The 16,484-nt window shown below is 41.4% G+C and overlaps 1 protein-coding gene and 1 long non-coding RNA gene across 5 annotated transcripts in view; one reads left to right on the top strand and one right to left on the bottom strand.

Annotated features, from left to right (window-relative positions):
• Parp4 (poly(ADP-ribose) polymerase family member 4) overlaps window positions 1-7,595 on the top strand; it is an 89,569-nt gene extending 81,974 nt beyond the window's left edge. For 2 of the 3 annotated variants that reach the window (XM_078015728.1, XM_078015729.1), the window contains exons 33-34: window positions 4,597-4,729; window positions 7,202-7,595. In XM_078015728.1, the coding sequence (XP_077871854.1) occupies window positions 4,597-4,729; window positions 7,202-7,394 (326 nt within the window). In that variant the 3' untranslated portion in view covers window positions 7,395-7,595. Of the gene's footprint in view, window positions 1-3,389; window positions 3,437-4,596; window positions 4,730-7,201 lie in introns of those variants that run through there. The other variant, XM_078015731.1, reaches the window with a different exon arrangement.
• Window positions 1-16,484, bottom strand: part of LOC144365020 (uncharacterized) — a 113,258-nt gene that overhangs the window by 81,680 nt on the left and 15,094 nt on the right. The gene's annotated exons all lie outside the window — the stretch shown is intronic.

The following is a 16,484-nucleotide window of genomic DNA, read 5'->3' as shown; positions in this document are numbered from 1 at the left end:
AAGTCACTTTTGTCCTAACCCATAAATATTACCCTTTCTGACCTAAATTGCAGGGATTCAACTATACTGTCTAGGACCATCCTTCCATCAGTAAATCCTTCTATAAATTGCATAATCCTAGATCTGTCTGCCTCTCTTTCTTTGATTGCAAGGCATCTTCAGGCTGGTCCTCACACACTGAACTGGGTTGTTCTGGAACAATTGAATATTCTTTAATGGACCTTTTGAAGATGACTTTCAAAAACAACATATATCAGGGAAATGTAACTTGCAAAATTATAAAGTATTTTCCTTTGAAAAGATGTGGGTTTGGGATGAATTGGAGTACATACAAGGAGTAGGGGCCTGTGGATATAGGTCAGTGGTAGAGCACTTGCCTAGCATGCGCAAGGCCCTTATTCGGTCTCAAACAGTGCTAATTGAAAAAGGGTGGGGCTTTAACTTTATAATATCTTGTTTCTTTTTTTAAATATTATTTTTAGTTGTTGATAGACCTTTATTTTTTATTTTTTAAAGAGAGAGAGAGAGAGAGAGAGAGAGGAGAGAAAGAATTTTAATATTTATTTTTTTAGTTTTCGGCAGACACAACATCTTTGTTTGTATGTGGTACTGAGGATCGAACCCGGGCCGCACGCATGCCAGGCAAGCACAATACCGCTTGAGCCACATCCCCAGCCCAATAGACCTTTATTTTATTTATTTACATGCGGTGCTGAGAATCGAATCCAGTGCCTCACTCACGCCAGGCAAGTGCTCTACTGCTGAGCCCCAGCCCCAGCCCCATATTTTGTTTCTTTTAAAGAACAGAAATTTAGATGGTGATTCTTAAAATCGATCTTTCAGAGTTGTTGGATTATGTGATGTTAAATAAGAAAGTACCTGACTCTTTAAAAATATTCATTAAACAATGTGTCGAGATGCATTCTACTGCCATGTGTAACTGATTGGAAAAAATTTTTTTAAAAATAGAAGGGAGACTTAGAAGAGAAGAAGGGGAACAGGGGGAGGAAGGGGAGGGAAAGGGGAAGGACTAGGAATGAAACTGATCAAATTATACTGTTCTATTGTGTGAGTGTATGTGTATATTATAACAAATAAAAATAGAAACAAAAAATAAAATATTAAATGTTTGCTGTTATTACTAGCGTTGGGTTAAGGGTAAAAAACAAAGTTACTATTTTTAAATATCTCTAAAAAGGATAACTTAATTTTTTTTTTAAATAGTCTTATAGGTGGGTATGGTGGCTCATACCTTTATTCCCAGATACTTGGAAGGTTAAGGCAGTACAATCACATGATCACAAATTTGAGGTTATCGAGGACAACACAGTGAGACCCTGTCTCAAAAAGGGCTAGAGATGTAACTCAGAGGTATCGTGCTCCTGGTTTCAATCCCCAGGAGCTCAGTGATAGGGTGCCCTTGGGTTCAATCTCCAAAAAGGAAGGAAGGAAAGGACGGAGAGAGGGAAGAGGGAGGGAGGGAGGGAGGGGGAAGAAAGAGGGAAAAGAAAGAAAAGAAAAACATCAAGTGGCTATGTTGCAATGATACAAAAATCTTAGATGGAAATAAAAATGATTTACCTGGGAAACTATTAGATCACTTGCTGTAGCTTTGATGATAACAGATATGGAAAGATTACATAAAATTAGTTTTGTGAAATGTATGATTCAAAAAATGGGAATATTCTGCCAAGTGTAGTGGCAAACACCTATAATCCCAGCAATTTAGCAAGACTATGTCTCAAGGGCTGGGGATGTGGCTCAAGCGGTAGTGCGCTCGCCTGGCATGCGTGCAGCCCAGGTTCGATTCTCAGCACCACATACAAACAAAGATGTTGATAACTGAAAAATAAATATTAAAAAATTCTCTCTCTTAAAAAAAAAAGACTATGTCTCAAGAAATTAAAAAGAATTAGGAATGTGGCTCAGAGGTAACGCACCCCAGGGTTCAGTCCCCAATACTTCCCAGACACCCACCCAGAGAAAGGATATTTCAAAATTCTTTTGTTTGCTTTTGCAATGCTAGGGATTAAACTGGGGCCTCACATACTAGGGAAGCATGCTACACTTCTGAGCTATGCCCTCCAACCCCAAAGTCATCTGGGGATGTGTACCAGGGATTGAACTCAGGGGCATTCAACCACTGAGCCACATCCCCAGCCCTATTTTGTATTTTATTTAGAGACGGGGTCTCACTGAGTTGCTTAGTGCTTCACTTTTGCTGAGACTGGCTTTGAACTCTATATCCTCCTGTCTCAGCCTCCTGAGCTGCTGGGGTTACAGGTGTGGGCCACCATGCCTGGCCCAAAGTCATTTTTTATATAAAGTCATTGCAAAGACATGACTTGTGTTAAAAGACAAAATTATGCCAGTCACAGTGGCACACACCTGTAATCAAAGCAGCCTGGGAGGCTGAGGCAGAAGAATCCCAAGTTTAAAGCCAGCCTCAGCAATTCAGTGAGGCCCTATGCAACTTAGGGAGACTCTGTCTAAAAATAAAAATAAAAAGGATAGGGATGTTGCTCAGTGGTTAAGCGCCCCCCGAGTTCAATCCCTGGTACCAAAAGAAAAATAAATGACAAAATAAAAATAAATCTATTTTTGTAGATAGAGATAGCCCAGTTGGATTAGCTCCCATCTGCCTAATTTGAACATAGTTTGAACAATTGATAACTTGTGATTGGCTTAGACCTAGGTACTTGTTGCAAGAGTAGATTATATCATTAGGTTATAATTCATTATGTATAGAGAAACCAGGCCAAACTTAAAATATGACAGAGAGACACCCAGGGGTGCTTAACCACTGAGCAACATCCCCAGCCTTTTTTCATATTTTATTTAGAGACAGGGTCTCACTGAGCTGCCCAGGGCCTCTCTAAATTGATGAGGCTGACTTTTTTTTTTTTTTTTAAAGAGAGTGAGAGAGAGAGAATTTTAATATTTATTTTTTAGTATTTGGCGGACACAACATCTTTGTTGGTATGTGGTGCTGAGGATCCAACCCGGGCCCCATGCATGCCAGGCGAGCACGCTACCGCTTGAGCCACATCCCCAGCCCCTGAGGCTGACTTTGAACTCCAGATCCTCCTGTCTCAGCCTCTCCAGCTGCTAAGATTATAGGCGTGTGCCACCCCACCCAACAGAGACAGCTTTTTTTTAAATATTTTTTTTTTAGTCGTAGATGGGCACAATACCTTTATTTTTTAATTTATGTTTATGTGGTGCTGAGGATCGATCAAATCCAGTGCCCCACACGTGCCAGATGACTGTGCTACCACTGGGCCACAAACCCAGGCCCCAGAGACAGCTTTTGACCATAGTTTTTTTGTTCTTTCCCTCCTTCTTTCCCTCCCTTTTTTACTTTCCTTCATTTCTTTCTTTCCTACTAGGGATTGAAAATCCAAGGGTGCTCTACCATCTACATCCCCAGCCCTTTGTATGTATTTATTTATTTTTTTAATTTTTAAAATTTTTTTAAATATTTATTTATTTATTTTTTAGTTTTCGGCAGACACAACATCTTTCTTTGTATGTGGTGCTGAGGATCGAACCCAGGCCACACACATGCCAGGCGAGCGAGCTACCGCTTGAGCCACATCCCTAGCCCCATATGTATTTATTTCTGAAACAAGTATTGCTAAGTTTCCCAGGCTGACCTTGAATTTGTAGTCCTCCTACCTCAGCCTTCTAAGTTGCTGAGGATGTAGGCATGCAGTATTGCACCTAGCTAACACACACTACTTTTTTTTCTTTTGTACTGGGATTGAACCCAAGGGGTATTTTACCACTGAGCTTCATCCCCAAGCCTTTTTATTTTTCATTTTGAGACAGGGTCTCACTAAGTTACTGAGGGCCTCACTAAATTGCTGAGGCCAGCCTCAAACTTGTGATCCTCCTGCCTCAGCCTCCTGAGTCACTGAGATTACAGGTGTACACCACTGCCCCCAGTGAACACTTGCATTTTTAAAAAACACATATGAAAGGGATGAGGATATGGCTTGCCTAGTATGTATAAGGCTATGGGCTCAATCCTTAGTACTGCAAAATAAATAAATATGTAAATAAAAAATAAATGAACCAAAGCTGGAGTTTTGGCTCAGTGGAGGACCGCTTGCCTAGCGTGTGAGGCACTGGGTTCGATCCTTAGCACCACATAAAAATAAACTAATAAAATAAAGGCATGCTTTCCATCTGTAAGTACAAAAAAATTTTTAATGAATGAATGTTAATTTTTGAGTTTAACATATGTAAACATTTATTTTAAATTTTGATGATTCATTATATAGTAAAATATCTTGATTTGAATATATTATACTAATTAGCTATAGTTACTGATCCCTATAAATAATTTGATACATAGGTATAATTGGTTAATAACCATTAGGACAATATGATAGGACAGATTCTAATTGTCCTCATTTTTTATTTAAATATTAGGCTAATTAAAGACCTTGAAGAGCATTAAAGAGTTTTATAATCTGCTAATATACTATGGTTGAATAGTAGTATAATCCTCTAATGGAACTTTTTAAATTAAATAGGCATAATTTAAGTAACAGAGTATCCAATAGGAATAAAAAAGTGTTTTGCTTTCAGGTATAAAAGGAAGAGAATATCTCCTGGACCTGATTGCCACATTGCTGGTACTACAGTTTCTTCGCACCAGGTTGGAACAAGAGGGAATAGTTTTCAAATCTCTGATGAAGCTGGATGATCCTTCCATTTCCAGGTGTGTGTTAGTCAGCTTTCTGTCACTGTGACATATAACTGAAAAATTCAACTTAAGGGAGGAAAGATGTACTTTGGCTTATGAGTTCAGAGGTTTCAGTCCATGATCACTTGACTCTTTTGTTTCTGGGGCCTGTGCTGAAGCAGAGCACCATGGCAGGGAACATGTAGTAGAACAAAGATACTCACCTCATGGTGGCCAGGACACAGAGGAAGTAGCCAGGTACAACATATTCCCTTTAAGGGCATATCCCTGGTTAGGTACTTTCTCCAACTAGGCCCCACCTCCTTGTTTCTATGACTTCCTAATGTCCCATTAGGTAACGAATCCATAAATGGGTCAATCCATTCATAAAGTCAGAGCTCTCATGATCTAGTCACCTGTCAAAGGCTGTACCTTTGAACATTGCTGCATAGGGGATCATTCCTTCACATGAGTTTTGGGGGATATTTAAGATCCAAACTATAAACACTGATGGTTTTTACTATAGTAATAAGCAACTCACTTGTATTTTCAACCATTTTTTAGATAAACCTTACAAAAAACTACATGGAATTATCTTATATGTATGTACTACTTTGTAAGTATAAAGAGAATTTGTTCACAGGTGACAGCTTGCCCACAAGTTCCTGTGGTAGGCAGGGCTGACATGGTATTTTGCCTTAGGCTGCACAGGAAAAAGTCTCAGAGAGTATAGCTTAAACTGGAACTCAGATCTTCTGGATTCTGATTTGGTACTCTTAACTTAGTATGTTGATCCTGTATGCCTTTGGAATATCATAAATGATTGTTGGAACCAGGTCCAGTTGGTTCTTCTATTTAGGTCTTTTCCAACAATTGACAGATATTAGTTAATAACTTGAACTTTTTTTTTTTAGTTGAGGATTTTGCTGTATGCCCAGGCCAATCTTTATGTATGATGTATGTATGTGTGTGTGTGTATATATATATATATATATTTTTTTTAGTTGTTGATGAATGTTTACTTTATTCATTTATTTATATGTAGTGCTAAGAATCGACCCAGTGCCTTGCACATAAGAGGCAAGCACTTTACCAGTGAGCCACAACCCCAGCTCTGCCCGGGCTAATCTTGTACTCCCAGGCTCAAGAGATCCTACTACCTCAGTCTCCTGAGTAGCTTGGGACCACAGGCACACACACCATCATAGCCAACTCTGAACCAACTTTTGAATTGTAATATCAATTTTCAAAATTGATGAAATGTATTCCATCACATTATGCTTTACTATATCATATTGTGAAAGCAAGATGTTTTATTGGCACTTTAATAAATAAAACTATTGTAAATAGTTAAAATATTTGTTTATTGCATATTGTAAACTTTTTTCCTACTTTTCTAGTTCAGACATACCTAACATTAATGTACTAGTACATTACATGGGAGGATATCAACAAGATTTTCTTACTAATGGAATGGCTGATTAAAAAAAAGTTTAGAGGCCATGGGCTGGGGATGTAGCTTAACATAGAATGTGTGCTTAACACATGCGAGACCCTGAGTCCAGTTGCCAGCACACACACAAAATTTGCCAGTTTGGTTTCCTAAAGAACTCAGAATGTCATAATACCTTTCTCAGCTCTGGCAGGAAACATTTGTTTGTTTCTTGCCTGATAGAGGTGGTGCAGGGGTGGACTGTCTTAAAATTTCTGATTGAAATCATCCAGCTCTCACTCTGCCTGGCTATGTAAATAGACCATACTAAATTGAAAAGGGGGAATAAGAGTTATTACTGCTGTTTGGAAATACCTGCCTCTTGTAGATCCAGATTTAAGTTTTTCTGGCATCCTAGTAAAAGCAGACCTTGCAAAAAATGAATATCATAGTTAATGCTGTGAGGAGCATTTCATAACAATGAAAATGGTTTTAACAAAAAAAATATCATAATGTCTGCATTTTACCATTGATTTGAGAAAACTGAATATAACAGGAAATTTTTGGAACTTATGTGCTCTTTGGCAACTTCGGATGATTTTTTTTTTTTTAAGTGCTTGGGATTGAACCCAGGTCCTTGAGTATGCTAATGTGCTGTACTACTAAACTAATCCCCAGCTCATTTGTTTGTTTGTTGCACTAGGGTTTGAACTGAGGGGTGCTTTACCACTGAGATACATCCTCAGTACAAAAAAAAAAGAATGAAACAGAACAAATATAGAGAGGCTAGAAGAAGCAGCTTGAGTGGGCAGCAAAAACTCCTGAAGGACACAGTGGGAGTTGGGGAGTGATGGGAGCAGTAGATTTGAAAATGTACTGAATTACCTCAAATCCCCATGTCATTACTGGGAGAAGAACTCTCCTAAGATCTCAAAGAGAAATGCTTTTATTAAATATCTTAAATTTTGACAGAATCATTTTGTTTGATATAAGGTGAAGGATTTATTACCACATTATATTTCACTTGTAATTATGTTCTGAAATTGATGGAAACATTTACTATTTTTTTAATCTAGGAATATTCCCTGGGATTTTGAGAAAATAAGAAAAGCAAGTGAATGGGTCAGAAGAATGGAAGGACAGTATTCATCTATCTGCCAACGGCTTGAACTGGGAAAAGACTGGGACTCAGCCACTAAGCAACTCCTGGGAATTCAACTACCAGCTACCACTTCTCTTAACACAGTTCTTTATTACAGTCAAGGCTGAATCCAATGAAATTGTATTTTTTTTTTAACTTTACTCACATTTCTATGTCAAAAATAATCAAATATTAACAGGTACCTGTTAGGACATTTAATTATGACTTTATTCAGTATAGCAATCAATCCCTTTTAAGTAAATGGAAGCAAAATTGATCATTTTAACCAACTAACAAGCAATAATAAAATGAAAATTACAATGTTAGAATTGTATTTGTTTCAATGTTTTAAGGTGATGAAAGATGTTTTTTGTTTGATTTGGTTTGGATTTTTTTGGGGGGGCGGTGTTCAGGAGTAACCAGGGATTGAACCAAGGGGCACTTAACCACCAAGCCACATCCTCAGCCCTTTTTATTTTTTATTTTGAGACAGGGTCTCGTCAAGTTGCTTAGGACTTCACTATTTTGCTCAGGCTGATCTTGAACTTGTGTCTCAAGCAATTTTTCCATGGATGATTTTCTTTTTGGTGTTGCATCCTAAAAACCCATTGCCAACTCCAAGATCATCTAGATTTCTGCTATTTTCTAGAAGTTTTCTGGTTTGCATTTTTTAAATTTTATTTTACCTTATCTTATGGTACTTGAGTTTAAACACAGGGGTGCTTTACCACTGAACTATATCTCTGACCTTTTAATGTTTTATTTTGAAACAGGGTCTCAATAAATTGTCCAGGCTGGCCTTGAACTTTTGATTCTTTTGCCTCAAAATCCTCCCCTGTCTCAGCCTCCAGAGTAGCTAGAATTATAGGCAGTGCCATCATGCCAAGCTATGATTTATTTTGAGTTATATTTTATGAAAGGAAGAAGGTTACTTTCCACCTTCTTCCATTCTAGGCCATACTTGTCTCCCTCTATGTAAAACACCAGTTCATCTGAAATTTTTTTGGCTAGCCTCATTGCTGCCATTCACCAAATACTCAGGACTTGCCCCTCATATGTGGTTCAAGATTTTCTTTTCACTTTAAGTCCTGCCTTCACTTTCATGACCTCTAATATCCTGATTATAACCAAATCTAATTTCCTGGGCCATCACTAATAACCTTTTTTAAAGTTTTGTTTATAGTAATCTAAATATAAGTATTAATTTTAAAAAGAAAAAGCAAACAGTTTTTGCTTATATTTGGAAACTTTCCTTTCTTTTTTTAAATTTAATTTTATTTTTTGGTACTGGTGATTGAACCAAGGGGTGCTCAATCACGGGGCACATCCCCAGCCCTTTTTTGTATTTTATTTAGAGACAGGGTCTCACTGAGTTGCTTAGAGCCTCACTAAGTTGCTGAGGCTGGCTTTGAACTCAGGATCCTCCTGTCTGTCTCAGCCTTCCAAGCCACTGGGATTATAGGCATGCGCCACCAAGCCCAGTGGAAACTTTCCTTTCAACACATAAAATCCAGAGAGTTAAAGAGACTGCCTAACGAAGGAAGATATAAAACCAATGAAGGAGAAGATGTCCCTATTTTATGTATAGTTATTATAGTCATAAAGAAAAACAAACTAAGAAAAAACTGCTTCAGGGGCTGGAAGTATAGCTCAGGGTTAATATATATGCCTAGCATACACAAGGTCCTGAGTTTGATCCCCATCACTGCAAAAGAAAAAGAAAAAACTGCTCCTGTCTTGCCAGATATGGGTGGAAGCAAGATGATGTTATGTTTTCTCACAATAGCTACAGCAAGGGCCTGACCATTAAATAGATGTTGACCCAATAGCTGTGAACAACTGATTTGCTCATACCAATGTGTATCTGCCAAGTATTTGCTCAACATGCCAGAACAGTGAAAAGTCTCAGTTCTGAAACATTCCTGAAGTTGGTGTTGGAGTTTGAAATAGCTAATTGTCCTGTGTCAACTGGCAGGATTTCATTCTGGCTGGCCATCCAGCTAGAGTACTTTAAAGATAAGGAATTTAAACCAAACTCTCCGTTTCTTGCTGTGATACCAAATGTGGGAGGTCCTTCCCTCCCTACCAAGCAAGCAATGCTGGTGCCTGCCAGATGTCCCCTAATTCAATTAGGTTCTGACATTATCTACCTGGAGACAGTATCAGATCCACCCACAGTTTAAAGACTCAGTAAGGCATGGCCACCCATGTTACTGGAATAGTAGGCCAGCAATCTAACCCAGGGAATCCCAACAAATCAAGTCTGATTTCTTACCAAGGAAACAAAAAGAAAGAGTACTAGTGAAAACCAGGAAATGAATATAGTCATATTGGGGAAGATAAATGAAAGAAAGCTTTTCAGCCCTGTCTTTGGGGGTAATGACATGAGCTTTAGGGTTAAATAGAGAAAGAATTGGGATGGGGGTGAGAAATATGCTCCTATTTGGTGTGTGTTTGTGTTGAGGGGGTTAGGGAAGGAGGTATCATCTTTGGATAATCTGCCTTCAAGACTTAGCTGTTTTAGAAGATATAGGGCAATGATTGGAGACTTCTAGGGGGTCTGAAACAAGACATTGTCAAAGCTGACAGTTGAATAGCCCTCCAAATCTTGAAAATACCTTAGTTAGTCTTGGTGTCTTCAGCATTGAAGGGATAGAGTACCAATTTTGGATGAACACTCCTTAAGTGATTAACATGTCTATGTGCTAAGCTGATCAGGAATCTAACCCAAAGTTTAAGGCAATAAGGGATACATACAAAATGAAGATAGGGATGTCAAGTCTTATCCTGCTTTAAGGTACCCATTGAGCATTTGCAGGCTGAAGCAAAGAGTCAGTGCTTTTTAGCAAAAGCAGTCATGTTAAGTTCCTGTTATAATTTTCTGTTATAATTTTCTGTTAGGATGCTGGGGATCAAGCCCAGTCCTTAAAAAAAAAAGAAAGAAAGAAAGAAAAGATAAAAAGAAAAAAGAAAGAAAAGAAAAGAAAAGATAAAAAGAAAAAAGAAACCCAGGTTCTCATTCTCATGCATCCTAGGCAAGTGCTCTGTGCTGCAGTCTGGCTGGGCACGAATAACTGAGCCGCCACAAAGCCATGTAGGTTCAAACAGCAACTACTTTATTTCAACTCTCACTGGCACTGCACGCGCGCTTTTCCGACACCGCCACCCATGCGGCCCTTCCAGAACCCCCACACACACCGGAAATCCCTCCTCCGGCACTTCCCCATCCAATTGGAACTCTCCAGGAATCCCCTTGAGAACTCCAAAGTAGCACGAGAACTCCAAAGTAGTGAGCACCCGAGGCAGCAAGAGCGGCCCCCATTGCCCGACAGTAAAGGTCAAATATACAATACAATCAATCCAACATCACAGCAATTATATATAGCTTAACTCAAATAATCATCTCAATGGTTCACTGGCATCACCTTTCAAACATTCCCTCTAGCAAATGCCAGGCTTCGACCGGCAGTGACTCTCAACAGCTCTGCCACTGATACACACTCCCAGTCCCATTTATGCCTTTTTAAAAAATTTTCAGTTGAAGCATAACACACACAGAAGAGCATATACATGATATAAGTATACAAACTGATGATTTTTCACAAATTGAACACATGTAACTGGCATGTATTTCAGGAAACAGAACCCTATACTCCAGAAGCCCCCTTGTTGATTCCTTCCAACCAAATCCTCCCACCTCCTGCCCCAAGTTTACTTTGGCCTGTTTTGGCATTTGATATTGGTGGACACATTCAGGTATGATGTGATACTTGAAAGCCAATACTTGAAGAGAAGGTGTTAGGGCAAGGAAAAAAATTTGGAAAATTAGCAAATCAAAGAAAATGGCAGGTTATTATCAGCACAGACCATTTTAGGGAACTCATAGATACAAAGTACTCTTTATTTTCTATTTATTATTATTAATTATTATAAGGATTTGACCTCAAGGCCTCACGTATGGTAGGCAAGTGTTCTACCACTGAGCTGCAGCCCTAAGCATTTTTTAAATGTTTTATTTTGAGACAAGGTCTCACTAAATTACTCAGGCTCACTTAGAACATGTAATCCTCCTATTTCAGCCTCTTGAGTAGCTGAAATCATAAGTGGACACCAATATTCACAGCCACAAAGGGCTTTTAAAAGGAAGGAAAGGAAGAGCAGGGGTTTAATGGGCAGGAAGGCTACATGCTGAGCAGGATCTTCATCATTCAGAGCCTGTTTTCTTTTCTGCCAGAATATTCTTGAGATATCAACTTTCATCTCCTAGGCCTGTCCTTAAAATTTCTTAGTAAGTACATTATTTCCCTGTAATTTAAACATTTTTTTCTCTTTCTTTTTCCCATTTATTTACTGGTGCATTATAATTTACATACTGGGATCTGTTGTTACATATTTATACTTGCACACAATGACTAATGTTGTCAGTTTAATTCCCCAGAACCTTCCTTTTCCCTCCTCCTCCTTCCCCCTGGACACTTACCCTGTTCTACTGGTCTCCCTTCTATTTTTATGATATTCTTTCATACCCAGAATCATTTTTTAATGAGTTATTCACCAATATCTCTATTTACACACAATCCCTCAGAGATCACTTTGTAAGGGTAAAATTTCTAAGCTGTTTCTAAACTGCAAAGCCTGAGTTAAAGTGTAAAAGACCGGGCATTGTAAAGTTTCTAAGCTGCAAGGCCTGAGTTAAAAAGTAAAGGACCAGGTATTGTTAAAATTCCTCTGCTACCTCTAAAACCTGAAATTCCTGTAGCTGTTAGGACAATACCTGAACTGCCCAGTAAATATTTCCACTGACTCCCTGGTTGTCTAATAACCTGGGACTCTGTGTAGTTTGTCACATAGTCCTTTAGGCCCTAAAACCAATCAGTTTGAATGTGTACCCCGCTTAGAAGTGACCAATCACCTCTGCCCAGCCTGTTCCTGCCAATGAATGTACTAATCATGTCTCAGAGTTCTTGTTCAATTTTCCCGTGCCTCATGATGATTTGTTCTGATGTATGCAAAGCCCCCCCCCCTTCCCAAAAAGTGTACTTAAGTTCTGCTTGACCTCTGCTCGGGGCTCTGGGCCGCTCTCCCTTCCTGAGTGAGCCTTGAGCCTCAGCGCGCTGAATTGGATCCTAAATAAACTCCCTCCTGCTTATTGCATGAAGCCAGTCTCTTCTGGTCTCTTCCTCCGACGCTTCACTGGACCCTTACAACTTAACACATGTAGTGGTGACAAGGTTTTTTAAATAAATAAAGAAATAAAATCCTTGTCCCAAGCCAACTTTTGTGCTGAATTCTTCCAGAACTTTCTCCCACACCCCTAGTGTCATCTTCAGAACACAGGCTGTTATGCTCGAATTCGGGACCCCCCAAAGACCACCAGAGACCCAAGATCGATGTAAGCAGCAAAGAGGTGTTTATTGCAAGCTAGCTCGGTCCTCCGCGTGCACACACACAGCAAGTGGTGATGCTGAGAGGCCCAGGGTTTGCAGCAGTTTTATCATTCTTTGGAGAAGGCAGGGACTTCACTTACATTATAGCATCTCTTAGCAAATCATCACACATCGCGGGAAAATCAAATAACAACTCTAAAATATGATTAGCACATTCATTGGCGGGAACAAGTTGGGTAGGGGTGATTGGTCAGTACCAAAGGGGTATTCATTTGAACTGATTGGTTTGAGCCAAGAGGGGTGTACGTGCTGAACTACATGGTTTCCCAACATGTTATCAACCACCATAAACCACTGGGAGGGTTATCTGGCATCCCAGGTATTTCCCTGTCTCATGCTGATTGGTGGTTGCTAGGGGGTTGCTATGGATCCCTACCTAGCCTGACTGAGTCAGGGACACCTGGTGCAGCAGATCTTTCCTGTTATTTGTAGATAAACAACTTAGCAGGGTGGGAATGTGCCTAGGAGTGCTCTATGGGTTTTTCCTAAGACAAAGGTCATGTCCCTTCCTTGGACAGGCTTTGCTCTGAGATAGAGGCTGGTTTTTCAAGGCAGGGTGAGAAATGACAAGTTTTTAGCACTTTTCCCAGCACAGAAGTACTTAGCATGCATCTCTATTCACATTTCCCTTGGAAAGGTCTTGGGATTCTCTTCACTGATACTGAAGCCTCTGAAGACTGTCTTTGAAAGCTTCAAAGACTTCTCCCTGCTTCCTTCCTGTTGACCATGCTGGAGCTTCTGGCCATCATCATGGACCCCTTTTTCCAAATTCAATGGTCCTGATCTCAGCAGCAGCTATACAGTGCCACAGCTGAGTTTAGAGACAATGGTCAACCTTGTTCCAGTGAGCAGGGAGAGACGCATTTTGGGAAATCCTGGAACTTAAAGGATCTAGCGAAAGGGAGGAGGTGTTGAACTCCTTCCCCTCACCTTTTATTCATGCTTAATTGAGTCCAGGAGGACTACATAACTGTGAGGAGTCTAGCAGATGGAAGAGTTGCTAGTCAGCTAGGGAATCTGCATGAGTTTTCACGTATTCTTTGATGAGTTCATTAGATGACACTGTTCTCCCAAAGTTCCTTAGTTCCTTGGTGACTTGGAGTAAAACAGGGGCAATGGGATGGAAAACAGACTTGAGAGTTGATGAAATATAGAGGCTGCTCAGGATAAAGGAGAGCATGGAGTCAGGGATTTTCCGGATTTCTGGCTTGATGGCTGTCGCCAGCGGGCAAAATTGCGATGTATGCAGTCAAGGGAAGAAATAAAGAATGTCCATACACTTCTGCCCCTTTCAATGCTTTATTCTCTCAAATTACTCAATACAGTTTCATTCTATAGGTTCTTAATCAAGAAAACAACAATCCTTAATGCTAGGCACTGCAATAGACATAATCAATTCACAGCAAACAATTCTAGATTAATTAATTTACAGCAAACAATTCTAGATTAAATCTAAGCACTGCTAAACACACTTAATCATGATAGGCTGAGTTGATCCAACATGGCGGCCGGCGAGGAAGCAGCGATTCTAACGTCTCCACTTTAACCGGATAAGAAAGACCCATCGGAACAGCGGCAGCCTACCTACGGAGGAACTTCTAGCATAATTCCCTTAAGAAGAGAGCTGCCATGAACTGATAGGTTTATTGGGAGTGACAGTTTGTCCCAGAGAAGTGGATCTTGGACGGCCACGCGGGCACAGAGATCTAGTCCCGCAGCCATCAGCCGCTCCGGCAAGCGGCTCCCCCGGGAGGCTTAGCTCTCGCTCTGGGAGGGGCCACCTCACCCGCCTGGTTCCTAACCACGCGGCCACAGCTACCCGGCTCTACAGGTAGCCCCGCGGCGGGTGCAGAAATCAAGTTCTGCAACCAGCAGCCGCTTTTGCAAGCAGCAGACACCCGGAGCGACTTGGCACGCCCCGCCCGAACCGGAACTTGGCCTCCGCCATCCGGGCTCCCCTGGGAGGCCTAGTGCTTGCTCTGGGAGCAGCCGCTTCACCCACCCGGTCCCTAACCACGCGGCCACAGCTACCCGGCTCTACAGGTAGCCCCGCGGCGGGTGCAGAAATCAAGTTCTGCAACCAGCAGCCGCTTTTGCAAGCAGCGGACACCCGGAGCGACTTGGCCCGCCCCTCCCGAACCGGAATTCGGCCTCCGCCATCCGGGCTCCCCTGGGAGGCCTAGTGCTCGCTCTGGGAACAGCCGCCTCACCTGCCCGGTTCCTAACCAAGCGGTCGCAGCTACCCGGCTCTACAGGTGGCCCCCCTGGCGGGCGCAGAGGTCCAATTCCACAACCACCAGCAGCTTCTGAAAGCGGCGGCGGCCCAGAGCGGAGTGGCAGCCCAAACCGGCAGACGCCTCTGCCATATCGGCTATCCCGGGAGGCCCTGGTCTCGCTCGGCGAACAGCCAAACCACCCACCCGGATCTTAACCACGCAGACACAGCTACCCTGCTCTTCACGTGGCTCCCGGTGGCCCGACTCAGCTAGAAGGGTCCCCGCATGGCCCCGCACATGGCCATGCCCTCTGGGCTCTGCTAATAGCCCCGCCCATCTGGCAAACAACCGGGAAACTTCAAAATCTCTCTGTGGCCGTGACCGCAAGGACCAAAGGACTCTCGACACCCAACTCCCCTTACTGCCAGAGTCAGGCAGACCTGAGACCCACCAACGGAACAGGCCTAGAGGCCTGCCAGCATGGTAGATACGCCACTCCAATTGGAGTAGGGGAGCAGAGCAGAGCAGCCGCCCGCATCCGGATCAGGCCCAACGACCCGAGGGGGTGATAGTCATATCGCCACAATTGGAGGAGGGGCAGAGCAGAGCCGCCACCCGCTCCTGCAGGGTGGGCAGACCTGCGAACAACCGGCAGAGCAGGCCTAGCGGCCTGCCAGCGCGGTATTGAGATCACCCCAACTAGAGAAGGAGCACAGCCACTACCCGCCCTGCAAGGGAGATTTTTCAACTATACAAGAGCAATATAAATAATTAGGGGGAAAAACTCATAAACACAACAGTTTCACCAAGCAGAAAGAAACGTGAGCAGCATGAAAAGACAAGGAAAGAAAGGATCACAAGCAATGCAGGTCAACTCAACTTTAGAAGAGGTAATAGATGCAACAGATGGAATGTCAGATAAAGAGTTCAGGATATATATGCTTCAGATGATCTGGAGTCTCAAGGAAGACATGAGACAGCAAAATAAGACAATGAAAGATCACATTGACAAACAAATCCAGGAAGTAAAAGATCAATTTCACAGGGAGATAGAAGTAATAAAAAACAAACAAATAGAAATCCTAGAAATGTAGGAAACAATAAACCAACTTAAAAACTCAATTGAGAATACTACCAGCAGAGTAGATCACTTAGAAGAGAGAACATCAGACAATGAAGACAAAGTATTTCAACTGGAAAAGAACATAGACAGCTCAACAAGTCTGCTAAGAAACCATGAGCAGAACATCCAAGAATTATGGGACAATATCAAAAGACCAAATTTAAGAGTCATTGGGATACAGGAAGGCACAGAGCTCCATACCAAAGGAATAAACAGTCTATTCAGTGAAATAATACGAGAAAACTTCCCAGACTTGAAGAATGAGACAGAATCCCAAATCCTAGAAGCCTACAGGACGCCGAATGTGCAAAATCATAAGAGATCCACACCTAGACACATTATAATGAAGATGTCCAACATACAGAATAAGGAGAGAATTTTAAAAGCTGCAAGAGAAAGAAAGCAGATTACATTTAGGGGCAAACAAATCAG

This window comes from Ictidomys tridecemlineatus, chromosome 6 (genome assembly GCF_052094955.1).
Source record: "Ictidomys tridecemlineatus isolate mIctTri1 chromosome 6, mIctTri1.hap1, whole genome shotgun sequence".
NCBI classification, from domain to species: Eukaryota; Metazoa; Chordata; class Mammalia; order Rodentia; family Sciuridae; genus Ictidomys; species Ictidomys tridecemlineatus.
Note: the sequence above shows the minus strand (reverse complement) of the source record. Positions and strands in the feature narration are given on the sequence as shown.